The 15,987-nt window shown below is 37.6% G+C and overlaps 1 protein-coding gene across 4 annotated transcripts in view; it reads right to left on the bottom strand.

Annotated features, from left to right (window-relative positions):
- LOC145990015 (RNA-binding protein cabeza-like) overlaps positions 1 to 15,217 on the bottom strand; it is a 54,867-nt gene extending 39,650 nt beyond the window's left edge. For all 4 annotated transcript variants that reach the window (XM_083125611.1, XM_083125612.1, XM_083125613.1 and 1 more), the window contains exons 1-2: positions 15,105 to 15,217; positions 11,502 to 11,708 (exon numbers count right to left, since the gene is read on the bottom strand). In XM_083125611.1, the coding sequence (XP_082981737.1) occupies positions 11,502 to 11,708; positions 15,105 to 15,117 (220 nt within the window). In that variant the 5' untranslated portion in view covers positions 15,118 to 15,217. The remainder of the gene's footprint in view (positions 1 to 11,501; positions 11,709 to 15,104) is intronic.
- Between the last annotated feature and the right edge of the window lie 770 nt (positions 15,218 to 15,987).

Raw genomic sequence — 15,987 nt, 5'->3', positions numbered from 1 at the left:
CATCAGAGTAAGGTCGTACTGGCCCGATGATACCATATGGTATCATGGTGCTGATTACGAAATGAATGTGCTTTTAGGACCTTCATACTCTTATGTTTGTGTGGAAACTCGGACACAGGTCTGGAGCAAGCCTGGGAAATTCATATTGATGACCAACCTCACCCCCCCCCCGCTCTCTGCAACATATCCATGCCACATTTCCGAACAGAGTTTCTTTCACATTTTGGCTCATTATTCAACTTGTATGGCACCAAAGAACATGAAATATGTTTCATTCTTTTGAGAAATGTTCATTCTTTGAGAAGAATACTAAGGTTTGCGCCTTCTTCCCAAAATAGCGGGAGAAGAGGATGTAAACTCCAGATTTTTATGTTGTTTTTTCATTGAAATTCGGTGGTCGCGCCCACAACCCCCCCCCCCCCTTCTTCAGTTCGGTGTTCTGAATTGTACACGGTTGCATGCTATGATGTTTTAGCTGAAAACCAAAACTTATCCGAAGTATATTGCTCTCATAGTACCCGAGATATAACAATTTTCCTCCAAACATGCAAATTACCTATTTTTCGTAAAAAAAGAAAAATCACATTTTGGCATATTATTCAACTTGTATTGCACCAATGAACATGGAACATGTTTCATTCTCTTGAGAAATGTCCATCCTTTGAAAAGAATACTAAAGTTTGCACCTTCTTCCCAAATAGCGGGAGAAGAGGGGGTAAACTCCAGATTTTTAATTATTTTTTTTTTCATTGAAATTCGGTAGTCGCTCCCCTCAAACCTCCTTTCCTCGGTTCAGCGTTCTGAATTGTACACCGTTGCATTCTCTGATGTTCTAGCTGAAAACCAAAACTTATCCGAAGTAGATTGCTCCCATAGTACCCGAGTTATAACAATTTTCCTCCAAAAATGCAAATAGTTATTTTTCGTAAAAAAAAATAAAAAAAAAATTGGCTTATTATTCAACTTGTATGGCACCCAAGAACATAAAACATGTTTCATTCTCTTGAGAAGTGTCCATTCTTTGAAAATAATACTAAAGTTTGCTACTTCTTCCCAAAATAGCGGGAGAAGTGGGGGCAAACTCCAGATTTTTGTTTTTTCCATTGAAATTCGGGGGACGTGCCCCCCAAAACCCCCTTCCTCGGTCCGGTTTGGAAATTGTACACCGTTGCATGCACTGATGTTTTAGCTGCAAAACAAAAGTTATCCGAAGTAGCTTGCTCCCATAGTGCCCGAGTTATAACAATTTTCGTCAACAGAGTGTTCGAAGTCAATGATGACGAAATTCCCTGACATTTCCCTGACTTTTTTTGACACCTCAAATTCCCTGACTTTTCCCGGTTTTCCAGGTTTTCCAGGTCTGTCGCCACCCTGCTGATGGAAAAAATAAATTTTCTGCAGTCAGAAAAAAAGGATAGTAATTTTTTTACATGAAATTTGAAAAGGCTACACCCTTCCCCCTACCACACAAGCTTTTGGCAGCAGGATTGTTGGAAGGTCGTACTTCAATTGCCAAAATTGTGTTCTGAAACATCAAAATTGAGAAAGAAGCAATGTTTTCAAAACCAATTAAAAAATAAAGTAAAAAAAAAAATCTGACATCGCACCCTATCCCCAAACAGTAACAATTAAATTAAACTTTACTAATTGTTAATTACATACTCAAGCTGAACTCAAAACATGTATCTCTAATCATTATCCAAGTTGCAGTATCTTAAAAAAGTAAGATACAAGAAAAAGTGTCAAGCCACCCTTTAAGGGTTTGACAAGTCAGAAGTTCGTGGCCTTTTTTATTCCCTCCAACTGGGACATATTTCGGAAATTCAGAACTTGAATGGGTCTGTGACCTACCATACATAGGGATCAAATATCTCCATTATTTTTGTGTTTTCCATGCGCTGGAACCAATTTCATATTACATAAAACACCAAAATCTGTCTATTAAAAAAATCAAACAATTCTCAAGCAGGTTAAGTGGGCCAGTGGCCCCTCCAATTTCTCGCACCCCAACCCATTTTCAGCACTTTTCAGAATAATTTCATTCTACACGCAAACAGAAGAACAACGTAAAATTACTATCAGCATGCAAATCAACACTCAAAATAACATGCATACCTTGAAAATTTGCACTTCCAGTTAAGTGGTCCCAGGGGTGAAATGTATCAAGTGGAACACATGTTACGAATCTTGAAATTTATATTTCTTCATGCGGAAAACAAATAAGCAAAATATTTACCAACGACATGTGAACAGCGTACGTTTAATTCATCTTAGTTCACACCAGTTTTTTAATTAAATTTGCTCTACGTACATGCACAAAACATGTGCATATTCAAAGAATGATGCAATGATGTCGCAACTGATAATATAAACATAAAAACTACTAATTTCTTGGGTGTAACACATCTCTGCAATGTAAACACTTTGACAGACATTCACATGATGCACACACTTCATAAACAATGCAAAAATTTCTAGCTGATTTACTATGCAATTACTATACAACAAAAATTTCTCCAGACTTTCTACAACACTATCGCTTTCTGCACTATTCATGCACTTACTATTATTATGCAAAATCAAGAAGTCAAGTTAAGATTCAGTGCGTAAAATTCTACGAGTTATCATCTTTCTAAAATTTATTTTCTTGTACTAAAATGTGAATGACAATGGCCTACAGTTTCAGTGGGATCCCAACCACCATGTCTACCCACGAGGTATAGAAGCTCATAATTATGAATGTATAACCAACCTACTTAAGTTATCAATCAGTAAAACTGAACTAAAACTTTTACTTTCATATTCTACCTAACCTTATTATAAAAAGTGATAATTAAATGTATTGCCTACATGTTTTATTTAGTGCAACGTAAGGAACGATCTGGACGATATCTGCGAATGAAATATTTACAACGAGCAAATGAACTAGTTGATCAGGTTGCTTTTGATCGAATCACAAATTCAAAGAACAAGTTTCCCTTACGAAGTAGTGAGTCCCTTCGTTTTTACTCTGCACCAGTCCAGTGTATGTGCCAAAAATTCACATAATACCCCACGAGTAGCCACCCTGGATAAGAACAAATCAATGGTGCTGAAAACCTGTAATTACAAATTATCAGTTTTCTGGAAGCACATTTATTTTTACACCTTAAACCTTGATTGAAAAATGAACTTAGGTTGTGTATCACTTCCCTTAAATATGCGTGATAAAATGCTACCACATTCATGTGAGTAAAATGCACCGAAGCTAAAAAGGATCATGATCGTGAAAAGTAATGAAACTTTCATGTCCAATATTTATTCATATGTTGAAGTATTGTGGGGTAGTGATATGTGTCTCCCCAATATTTATTGAGCCAATGATACGTCTTGAAGAGTGGAAAAAAAAATAAGAAGAGAGGGTGCGATCGAAGGAAGTGCCAGTCAACACAGCGGTTCAACATAACATTGAATGTTTTAATTTATTCTAATACGAGGGTGGTTCAATAATTATTGTCCCTGGCATATAAGCAGTATTATTTTTCCACAAAGTCCCCCTTCACAGTAATGCACTTCTTCCACCTATGCTGTAAAGCCACTATGCCAGCTTCAAAGAATGTCTGTGGCTGAGCCGTGAGCCATTCTTCCGCAGCGTCCATAACAGCAGCATTTGAGGGAAAATGCATCCCCTTGAGGTGCTCCTTCAACTTCGGGAACAAGTGAAAGTCACTAGGGGCAAGGTCGGGTGAGTAGGGAGGGTGTTCAAACACATGGAAACCAGCAGCATGGATTGCGGCACCAGTAACATGGCTTCTGTGTGCTGGAGCATTATCGTGGTGAAACAGTACTTTTCGCCGCAACATCCCATGCCGTTTCTCCTTGATTGCTTCGCGTAACTTAGGGATTAGGGCTGCATAATAGTCCCCAGTAACAGTGTGTCCCACCAGGTAGGAGCACACCCTACGCATCCCAAAAATTGTGGCCATAACCTTGCGTGCTGATGCTTGCACCCTGAATTTGCAGGGGTGAGGTGAATTGCTGTGCCGCCACTCCATACTCTGTCGTTTGGACTCGGGATCATAGTGGTGGAGCCATGTCTCATCCACTGTCACAAACTATCACAGAACTGCTTCAGGTCTGCCCCCATCAGCTCCAAACCAGCCCTTGAACATTGAACTCTGTCTTTCTGTTGTTCACGGGATAACATTTTGGGGACCCATCGCACTGACACCTTTCTGAATCCCAAGTGTTCATGCACAATGGTTTCCACTGAGCCTACAGAGATGTGCATGATGTCTGCTAACTGTTGCACCGTGATTCTTCTGTCAGCCATAATCATGTCATGCACAGCATCAATGTTTTCTGGGGTGGATGCTGTTGTTGGAGGACCAGCACCAGGGGCCTGTTGAAAGCTTTCCCTGCTGCAACGGAATTCGCAGCACCAGTTTTTTACCACCTGGTAGGTAGGAGCCCCATCATCCAACACACTGACCATGTCCTCATGACTCTCCTTTGGGCTTAGCCCCTTTTCCTGGAGGTACTTGATGACAGCTCGTTCGGTTTTCTCCATTTTTCAAACTAAGTGCCACCTCTCACACCAAAAACGAGAAAAACAAATTTACTATAGCACCTACGGTTCTGAAATTTGGCATATAGGCATCTAAAGACATTAGGCTACAATATCCCCATCATTCATTGCAATTCATATACTTTAAGTATGTGTTATGTTGAAAAATAAGTTTATGATGTCTGTTCTCCCATTCTGGTCGTTTCCTGGCCAGAGCTTGCTTCAAACGCATTAATTGTCGTCGATAACGTTCTCCATTAATAGTTTCACCCGGTTGCAGCAGCTCATAGTACACCACACCTTTCATATCCCACTATATGCACAGCATAACCTTTGCACAGTGAATATCTCGTATCGGTTGTGATGGACCTGGTTCACCCAGCTTCACCCAGGCATTTTTTAGTTTCGGGTTCTCGTAATGGATTTACTTCTCATCGCCAGTAACAATGCGATGCAAAAACCCCTTTCTTTTCTGTCTTTGAAGCAGCAATTCGCAATTCGCAACCTCTCTTGTCTTTCAATTCATGTGGAACCCAATGTGACATCTTTTGAATCATTCCCATGGCTTTGAGGCGTTTGGAAACTGTTGTTTGATCAACGCCTTATGCTTCTGCAAGTTCTTCCTGCGTTTGACAAGATTCCTGATCGAGCAATGCTCTCAATTCTTAGTTTTTAAATTTTTTTGGCTGTCCAGGTCGCTCTTGGTCTTCCAGGCCGAAATCACCACTTCCAAACCGTGCAAACCACTTCTGACACGTTTGCTCAGCTAGTGCATGGTCACCATACACTTCCACCAAAATACGAAGACTTTTGGTAGCACTTTTCTGCATGTTAAAGTAATGAAGCAGAACACCCCGCAAAAACACACCATCTGGCACGAACTGCGCCGTTCAGTTGACTACAAAATGCTGTTGTTGACGCGTCAATGAACTGCCCTATACTACGAACGATGCACTCTGACAGGAGTTTTCAACGCGGATACACGGAACTGTGGGACGATACACTCGTTACGCCATCTCTTGTCCAGGCGCACAAATTAATTCCTAGACCAAATAGTTTAACCTTATCTTGCATCAGAAATTAGGTGACACATGTTACCTCATATTGACCAAAACTAGTTGAATCTAAAACTTGAGATTTTTACTGTGAATTAGGTTCATGCAGGGCTTCCTTTGTGCCAAATTCACAATTTTTCAAGAGGACCACTCACCAACCCCCAAAACTTTCAAAATTCAATGAACGGCCATGTTTGAGCCCATGCTGTAAAAAAGGGTTGAATTTCTAAGCACTGATATTTTATTTACACACCCTGCAGGCAGGTCTACACATGAAAAAAACTAACCGCTTCATTGAAAAAATCTGGCTTTAAAATTATTATTTTTAACTATACTGTTTCCAGCTTTAGAACGAAGTAGGTGTGGCCAATAAGTTACCGAAATTTGTATTAATGTGCGCGGTGCCCAGTTTCTATTCGCCAGCACTTGCCCCTCAATCCCAGCGCACGTGTTCGCTTGAGTGTCAGTATTTTCCACAACGTTTCGAGACTAGAGTGACTTTTAAAAATGTGCAAATATTAGTTTTAAAATGAACACTGTTGTAAATACGAGAGATGAAGAAAATATAATAAAATAGAGGTAAAAACTTACCAACGATGTCAGTTCTCGTCAGTGGTAATATACCATGTAAGAAGAAATCAAACAGCTGGCCATTGTAGCGGAGTGGTTATCACTGTGCGCTACGATGCCAGGAGTCCCGAGTTTGAATCTTGGCCTGGGCATGGATGTTGCTTGTGAGTGTTATTTCATCAATTTCACCATATCATCACTCATCCTCGCGATTAACCAAGTGTGGCAGAAATGCGAAGTAAAATAAACCAAATGAATCATGCAATAACTTAACCAGCGTAGACAAACTCATATCCATGAAAAAAAAAAAACATCCACTTTCCTGCTAACGGCAGCAAGTCCAAAATCGGCTAAAATGTGCCATCCGCGTTTTTGTTCGGCTGAATTTCCTTGCGGAACGCATAAATGCTTGCTTTTAAGACACCTGTTCAGAAGTTAACGATTCAACACAATACTCTGGATCCACCGCAATTTTGGTATCAGCACTTGTTCAAAGTTTCAAATGTAGATGTTTTGTAACACTTGCTGTTGAAGCCACATCAACATTCAATGATATTTACAACCTATAAACACTACGCAAAATCTCGAGAACCACCACACGGCAAGGAAGAGGAGGGCAGGTTTTGCAGGGTCGAGGGGAGGAAAGCTATAAATAGCAGTGTGCTTGAGGGTAACAGTGTTTCGGAAGATTCTTGACCACGAGAAGTAGTGTCTCCAACTATGTTATTTTTTCCCTTATGAATTAGATACAAGAAATTTGAAGATCTTATTACGTACACCCGTGTTCGAAGATTAATAAAACTTTGTAGTTGCGAAATTGGCTATATAGCAATTAGATACGACAACATCTTTGGAATGTTACCGAATTGTAACGATGTTTCTATAAAGGTCGGGTAGCAACACTGAATGACACAGTTTGCCCATCTGTAACGCCAAAAGCTTGTGTCCCCGCCCTCTACAAATTCCTTCTTTGAAGCTGTTGGTAGTGTATGCATCTGGCATTTTTCTTTGACAAGCTGGGGGAATTCAGGTTCCTGAAATTTGAGCATGTTTTATGTGGGAAGTAAAGGAAAGGAAGCTTAGGTGGATCATTTAATAAATGCTAAAGTAACATTCCGTACGATTTTAAGCATCACTGGTTATATTTGCACCAAGCACTTTGGCTTTTCTCAAAGGTTTCCCTACAATATTTTGCGGTGTGTTGATTTTACCATTCTAGATAAAACGCATCAAGTTGAAAGTAGTCTGTGCGTGTTTGTGGTATATACATCAACACGTGTGTAATCTAGAGATTCCCATGTCAGTCTAAATCATGTTTTCTGATTCTGTCTAGTCCGGTGTTTCAAGATTATAGACTTTACTTAATATTGCGAATTTGCAACACTGCACAACACAGAGTGACGGACAAGTAGCGGGAATTTCGTTAATTTGAATGAGTGAATGTCACCGTAGGTGCTTTACTAAAGAATGATTATGAATTCATAAGCAAGGATAAGGCTAGTAAATGCTTTGAACAGCATACAATGCTGTATTACTCTAGTTTCAAGACTGCATTGAATGGACTATATCAGGGTGCAAAAGGTCTGCGGAGGGACTACTGCCAGAATCCACCAATAGGGCTGCACTGGCTTTCTCTGGAACACATGCTTTTGTTTACATCCCCTTCGTAGTGGAAAAAAATAGACTATAGTTACCCCAATTTCCCCCACATTTATCATAGTTAGGATGCAATTTTAAGCAGAACGTACCTGAATATCATAGAAAGTATACTACTTTAGCTACAAAATGAATTTTGATTCAGGTCTCTAGCTCTAATGGGTTTTGAGATATTAAGGTTTCTGAAAAGTGCTACATGAGCAAAAAAAAAGCCATGTGCCATGTTGGGGCTGCCACAGCAGAACTAAAGACAAACATATGTACTGAAAATGATTTCTTTCTAAAATGTGTCATGCAACCAATTGTTTTAAAATTGGTTGATTTGATATGGAATGACCCCAATATGTTTATATACTAATTAATTATTGTGTCAAACTTCCAATTCTTTTCTCACTCCGTTAACATATGTACAAAGTACATGTCTTACAATGTAGTTTCTTCCATCAGAATGATGAGATACACAGCACGAGAATGACCCATATCCCAAGTACAATACTTATTGTGGGGACAATATATCGGCGATACAGAAAGGATATATAGTATCGTCAGCGACTATATATCACAATATCTAAAAGTCCATTCCTACTAGTCACACACATGTGACCTGCGTAAACAAACTTTGCAGCAACTTTAATGAGCACATGCAACTCATATGATAAATATGTAATGTTAGACTAGTCCAACATATATTTTGAAAGTTCCAAATTTTAGAAAATTTGAGGATTTTCCGAAATTGAGTGGACGAACGAATGCACCGCACAGTGTGCCAAAACATGTCATATCTCTGAAAATATGTGTAGTATTTTGATCATTCAGTTTTATTGGAGAAGAGGACAGTCCTAAGAGAAAATAACTTACCTGTTCGAAGTAGAAAAATCTTTACAGAAAGTATTTTTTTTGTGATGAAAAAGACACCCCACTTTGGGTAATCGTTTGATAAGGAATCCCAGGTTTTACCACAATAAAAATTGTTACACAGTACAATCAATACAAGTCAAACATAATATTAAAAAATCAGATAAGTAATATGGACCTAAAATTCTCTCAAATTACCACCAATACCGGTACACACAATATTATTTGAAAGGTTGAAGAAGTGGGAGAAGCATTACTATGATGTTTATCCACTTTTAGTTCACAGACATTGTACTAAGACCAGAAATTTGAGCTCCTATATCTGGTGGGGACTTAAAAAAATTGGTAACAGCATAAAGTGTACTCTGAGAAGTTCATGTAAAAAATTTGAGATTGATGGAAAATTTGGACAAAATAAGGTACATTTACGATATTGGTAACAAATAAAATATTTACCTGTCACAAGATATCATGTATCATAATTATTGTATTCATTAATTACATAATGCAAATAGTATATTAAATCTGTTAGTAGATGTTATGAAAAGATGTGTAAGGCAGAGGTTTGTGTGAACAGCGGAATACCATTCCTTCTTCATACCCTCCCTCTTGTGCTAGCATCTTCGTGTAAGAAAAGTCTCATCCCTCCACCCCCCCCCCCCACCTACTGGAATAGTTGCAGCTTTTCACTAATGGTCTCAGATTTCTTGTCTTAACCTGCTCAGACAAACCGCTGGCTTATGCACCTTTTCATTCATAATAAGCTACTAACGGCCTTACCATGTCATTCGCATGCCATACAATAATTATAATTACATGATAGTTCATTAAAAAGTAAATATTTCTTTGCAACTAATAACAAATTTGAAGGATTTTGACAAAATTCCTCCTATCGTAACCTTGATATCGAATTCATATTAACCTCTATTCTTTACAGGTACTTCTTTGAGTAAACTTTGAACTGTAAATATCAATTTTCTAGGTCCCCCTTGAGACTCATATTTTGGAGAAGAAAAAGAGGAATCTCAGAGCAGAGCTTTAACTAAAAAGAGGAAACCAGTAGCAGAGCATTCCTCTAAAAATTATAGCTCTGATACTATTTTACTTCCATAGTCAAAAAATAATGCCTGCTCTGAACTACCCCTGCAAAGGGGTTAGAACAACAAAAATATTGCATCATAGCAAAATTTCTCTCTCACATTCAACATTTCAAACAATATTATGTGTACTCATTAGTGGTAATTTGAGTTTTAGAGCCACATGTCAAAAATAGCAGCATGCCAGTGGAAATATTGGCTCATAATGAAAACTAGTATTTTTACAATGAAATATTATTTCATATTTTTTAACATTATGTTTGACATTTATTGATTATCCTGTGTAACAATTTTCATTGTGGTAAAAACCTGGGATTTCCTATCAAAAAAGTACCCAAGTGGAGTGTTTTACTTCACAAAAATATTACTTTCTTTAAACTGTTTTCTACTTTCTCAGCAGATAACAGTTATTTTCTGTTAGGACTGTCCTCTCCAACAACACCTAAATAATCAAAATACTCCACATAGTTTCCGATATGACATGTTTTATGTCTCACGGTGCAATTGTTCATCCACCCAATTTCTGAAAATCTTCCAAAAATTTAACTTTCAACATATTTGTTGGATAAGTCTAATATTACATATTTGTCATATTGGACCAAATATCAGTTAAAAAAATTGGAAGCAGATCCGTGACTATGATGTAATCTGCTCGGACTGACTTTGCATGGAATGACCCTTCATGAAAGCTCATGGTACGATTTCAGAATGTCATTTCGCAAAACTCACAGCTCTCCACTATACCGCGTTTGGTAGAACCTGTCCCGCTTCCCGCGCTAGGGAGCGCTCAACAGTTTCCATGCTGGGGAAAGTCAAAGCCAGGCAGCCAATTAAAATACGCAACGTCGCAACAGCGTCTACGTAAACGCCTCTCTTCTGGCTTTCACTCGCTCCTCGCTGCCCAGCAGACGATTTTTTCCTCGTTTCTCATTGACACCGAAACTGTTGAGCGCTCCCTAGCGCGGGAAGCGGGACAGGTTCTACCAAACGCGGTATAGTACGGTCCAAGATTTTGAATAGTAAAGAGGATTAAGTTTGATATGTTTCTAATTCCAAATGTTATTGTAGGAAGATTTCTTTTTGTTGTTTGCTACTTGGGTTTTGAACGAGGACACAAAACTATTCCACATTTTTCATTAGTCTGTACCTTGATACACGCTATTTTCTAAACGAAACAGACCTCTGGCATTGTAGCATGTTGTGCTAACCACTCCGTCATGGAAATCTGCTCGAAGAATAGATCACAAAAATATTCCTCTCACCCTGTTATGTACCATCGAGCTAGTATCTTGCTTACATATTATACAAGTGACCCACATCGCCTACATAAATCAAGGATCCACAATATATTGGAAAAGCATTCAGGACCAGAGACAGGGCTTCCTCATGGTGAGATATGTATGCTGGCAAAAATCTTAAGACGTTATTATTAGACATATCTGCCCCAAAAATTGTGCCTGTACCACCAATAGCTGATAAGATGCATCACTTCAGTAAATAGAAAAGTATGGAGCAGACCATTAACCTTACATTTTGATTAGAACCTGCAACTGGTACACTGGATCTAAAATTTTCCCAGATGAGACCTGATAACAAATGCAAACTTGAAAGCAACAAAGGAAAAGACCCTACTACACTATATACTCTACTATTGCTATTTTTTTTTACTTCCAATTCTTCCTGTAAGAAAATAAATTTCACAAAATCACTAGCTGAACTTACCTTGTGAATATGAAGACTGATCTGCTGTGGAATTATAATTGCTGTAGCCCCCTTGCTGTCCCCATGAACCCTGTTGGTTATACCCTCCCTGGTCGTAACCTTGGGTTGGGTAACCTCCTGCAGCTGTAGCCCCAGCTGCTGGTGCCGGCTGCGAGTATCCCGGGTAACTGCCATAGGCGGCAGCCCCCGTGTTGTAACCTCCGTACTCTAAAACAAAGAGGAAATTGTAAGCAATCTTGCAGTGGAATTAGCATTTTCTGCAAAGCATTTACATTTCAGCATCGGTGAATTCCATGAAGAAGGTAACAGGTTTTAAAATACATTTTTACCATACCATTAGGGTTCTGAAGTTAGGACGTAAAAAATCTAAAAAAAAATTATCTTACAATATCTTCCTTCTCAAAATGAAAGTTTGATTTGCCATAATAATTCAATAAATTCTGTAATTTGGCATTTTCAACTAATGAAGCAAATTGGGAAAAAAAGCACTAATTTAGTATTCTATATTTTTACTTCAAGGTTACCGAATATACACCACAAAGTTTTTATGTATAAGTCATTCACCTCTCTTCAGAGTGGGTTTCGCAAGATACAGCAGTTAGTCAGCACTTGAAAATACCGTTTTGCTTCGTACCAGTGGCAAGCAAGGGTACCTCAAAGTAGGTTTCACAAAAATTATCTTAAGTTTGCTGTAAGAAAGTATACTTACCACAATTAAAATTCAGTAAACAATAGGAAAAGAGGGGGAAAAAGAAAGTTTTCTGGTTCTAACTGGAGAGGTTTTTCAATTTCGGAGCCATGTCTTTTAAAAGTTCAAATTCCATATTCTCTTACCCATTAATATTAATGAATTTTCACACACTTTCGTCCAATATGGTGGATGTGTTCGGCACAGCATTTTGAGGACGTACACAAATATATATAATTCAACAGACATGTTTGTAGTTTTCCATGAAGTAAAGAAATTTCCACCACCTACAAATTGTATGACTTTTTATGTTCTCTTAATGCTTTATGTACAATTTTTGTCGTGAAAGTAACAACTTGTGCAATGTTTTTAAATACAAAAACTAAGTATTATTATTTATTAAATAAACTCACTACATGGCAATATCTTTCTAATAAAATCAAACCGGAAAAGGTTTGGTATGAACACACAGGCCATATTATTTTATGACTGATTTTTTATGGGCCTTGAAGACAATGTTAAACCGTAAGTAGTACATTTTCCATCAGTTAGAACCAGAAAACTGCATCTTTAGTTTGCACTTTCTGGCCTTTACGTAGCTTTTGTTGCATTTCCTATCATAACTTACCACCTGAAATATAATACCAAGTATGCCAATTGAAAAGCACAATATACTTAATGGATTAAATAATTGTGGTAAATTAACTTTTGCTCCAGCAAACTTTTCAATTGAATTATTCAACTACTCTTATAATTTACGACAATCAAGCTTTCATCTTAGGATCCAAAATTATATTTTGTCCTTTCTTAAAAAATTGTAAGGTCATTCTGTAGGTCATATTTTTAGATCTTTTGGTCATAAACTTCCGAGCCCTGCTCATTCACAATGAAGTGCAAAATTTTGCATGGTTAATGAAGATTCCTGAAAATGAACATTTTTCTTGGTGTGACAAACTAGACAACAATTTTTGCAAGATGTTGAGTTCTAAAAACAATTTCAAAATAGGATAATGTTATATATTCAGAAAATTTCCTGTGTTTACAGTTGGGTCATTCCACAGAATGTCATCACAAGGTGGTTGCTCGACCATTTTACAAAGTGTTGAATTTTGCAAAATTGCGTAATTTCACTAAAAATCAGCTTTTGTAAAATATTTAATATCTTCATAGCGAATGAAGATATTTTAAAAATTTCAAGTTTATTGGAATCTGCATATCTTGCAGTACTAAAAAAAAAGTTACATGGTTAAGTTTTGTAATAAAAAGCAAGCTATGATCAGTGTATCTGAAATTTCAGAACACAATTGTGTAAAATCGCTGAGTTTTGTTTTTTTATTATGAAAGGGGGACAGATAACATGTTAATTTTATTTATATGTTGTCTTAGTATGTTAATTTACCCTTCTGAGATATGAGAGCTAAAATATCGGAAAATTAGCAAAAAAAAAAAAAAAACACAGTTTTTTAACTTCCTATGAACCTGGGCACCTGCCTGCAACAGAATTGTAACCTTGGTGGCATGCAATGAATTTGATACGCGAGACAGCCCACATAAAGGAACTACAATTGCATAATAAATAACCGTGCTGTGGAGTAACAATGCATTCTAAAAATAACTTCAAACAATGGTCAACCCTTTTCTTGCTAGGTCTGCATGTGTATCGCAACAAACCAAAACGTTTCTCGCTAACAAACTTTTTTGTGTTACGGTCTGCTGATTTATACAAAATATCCAGTGTACTTATATATAACCCTCCTCGTAAGCAAAATAATTCACTCAAGCGAAAAATATATCTACAAACATCATAGATCCTGTAGAAAAAAAACTGGCTAAGTTGTTCTAGCGGTTTGCAAAATTGCATAATTATGAAAAATTCAGATCACATGAATTTATGACAGGTTAGGTTATTGCCGTAAGTAGTTCCTTGTGTAAAAATGAAGAAATCTGTCCGATGTATAGTAAATTAGTACCAAATATTTCAGTAATAACACCATAAAAAAGAAAAAAATTTTATTCATTCACACATCAAAATATTAGTATCGCGTTCAAATCTTTTCTAAAGAAAAACACCATAAACATTAACTACGTGGTTCTTTTTAAGCTAGTAAATTACTAGTTGCAGGGCGGGCTGGTATATCAAGTTGAGGAACAAAGTGCATGCCACACTGTATGGGACTAAATTTCTTCTCAAAGTATGGGCCTTCCACGTGCACAATAAGATCCTGCCGTGAAATAATGCATGCATCACGCAAATACACTTCATGAAGAAAACAGGGAAGTGAACGCAAATATTTAATTTTTCATTTGGCATATATGGCAGAGGTGCGTGCATTTCACGCAATGGACACAAAAGAGTCCATTTCATTAAGACCATGACGTGCATTACAAACAAAAGCCAAGGGATCCAAAACGTGGTCTATATGACACATTTATGAAAACGTACATTATTATCGGCTTCCCTATGTATATATTGCCTTTTTCGTACAGTTGCGACAAACTAAAATACTAATACAACGGTTTTGTCAGAAGAGATTAGCACGTTGGTAAGAAAACTAGGCAAAAAAAAAAAAAAAATACCGCATCACTGCTGACAAATAACATCACTACGGAGATCAATCTAAATGAGCTATACTTAAAATTTTCATGCAGGTGTAGAGTAATACAAATACATTAGAATATAAAGTTCGTAATGGTTGAAGTAAAATATGTCCACGTCATTCTAAATTCCGTTAGTATTATTAAGACATTGGACCCACCCATTATTTACACAAATATACAATCGATGGAAAAGCACCTCTATACTCAAAATATAATTGTTTACAGTGGATCCCCTACAACTTAACAATAACTCTGATTAATTTCTATTCTAGATGTACACGGATTAGTAAAAATTATTGCGATATAAATATACTTACGAGTATCTGCCATCTCACACAATGGCTTCCCTTTCAGCAGAGAGCGTCGTTATGCTCGTATCCTACTGGCCCAAAAATATTTCCCATGATTCAACTCATCCAAACGTCAAAAGAATACAGCCAATGACGTTCTTCATAAATTCAGAGTTACCAGATCAGGTGCACAGGAAGAGATATTCGAAACAGGGTGCAAAATCCTGGGGGACTGGCGGCATCGGCATTTCCCCTTGTCATTTGCCACGTTCTTTTTCTGCTGGAACCCAAAGAGACATGCGTGTGGCAACAGACTCGGTCTTTGCTTTATCGTGATTTCATCATGCTATGTATGCAATTACGTCTGTAACACATACTGTGAAGTTTTAGCGATTACTTACTAGCATTCTTCTAATAATAAGCCTAAATGCTCTCGTAGTTAGGTTAGGTTCTGTTAGCATTAAAATAATATCGTTAAATACTTTCTAAAGAAAAAGGTTCCAAATTACCTGTACATTCATTCCCACTAGTCATAAAATTGCATTTTTCTCGTCTTCATCTGTACTTAAGATTTGTAACATCCTCTTAGCAGACGAATTACGTGGCCGGAGCAAATTTGACGCTCATTCTTACTGCTGAGACGCGCGTGGCAGCAGACTCGGCTCAAAAATTATCTGCAAGAGAAAAAACCCAACCAAAATATTCCTAAGAGGGACATTTCTGTTGTAACAACAAAGATAAGCACGTAGTTTTGACAATATATACGCACTTTATTAAGGATAATATCGAAAACACACGAAAAAGAACAAAGAATATGTCTGCAGTAGCTAATCATGCAAATTTGAACTGGTCGCGGTGGCCTTGTTGGTAGGGCGTCGGACAGCCACGTGGGAGACCCGGGTTCGATTCC

Source organism: Lepisma saccharinum, chromosome 7 (genome assembly GCF_977018435.1).
Source record: "Lepisma saccharinum chromosome 7, izLepSacc3.1, whole genome shotgun sequence".
NCBI lineage: Eukaryota > Metazoa > Arthropoda > Insecta > Zygentoma > Lepismatidae > Lepisma > Lepisma saccharinum.
The sequence above is the reverse complement of the archived record's forward strand: the minus strand, read 5'-3'. Positions and strand labels throughout refer to the sequence as shown.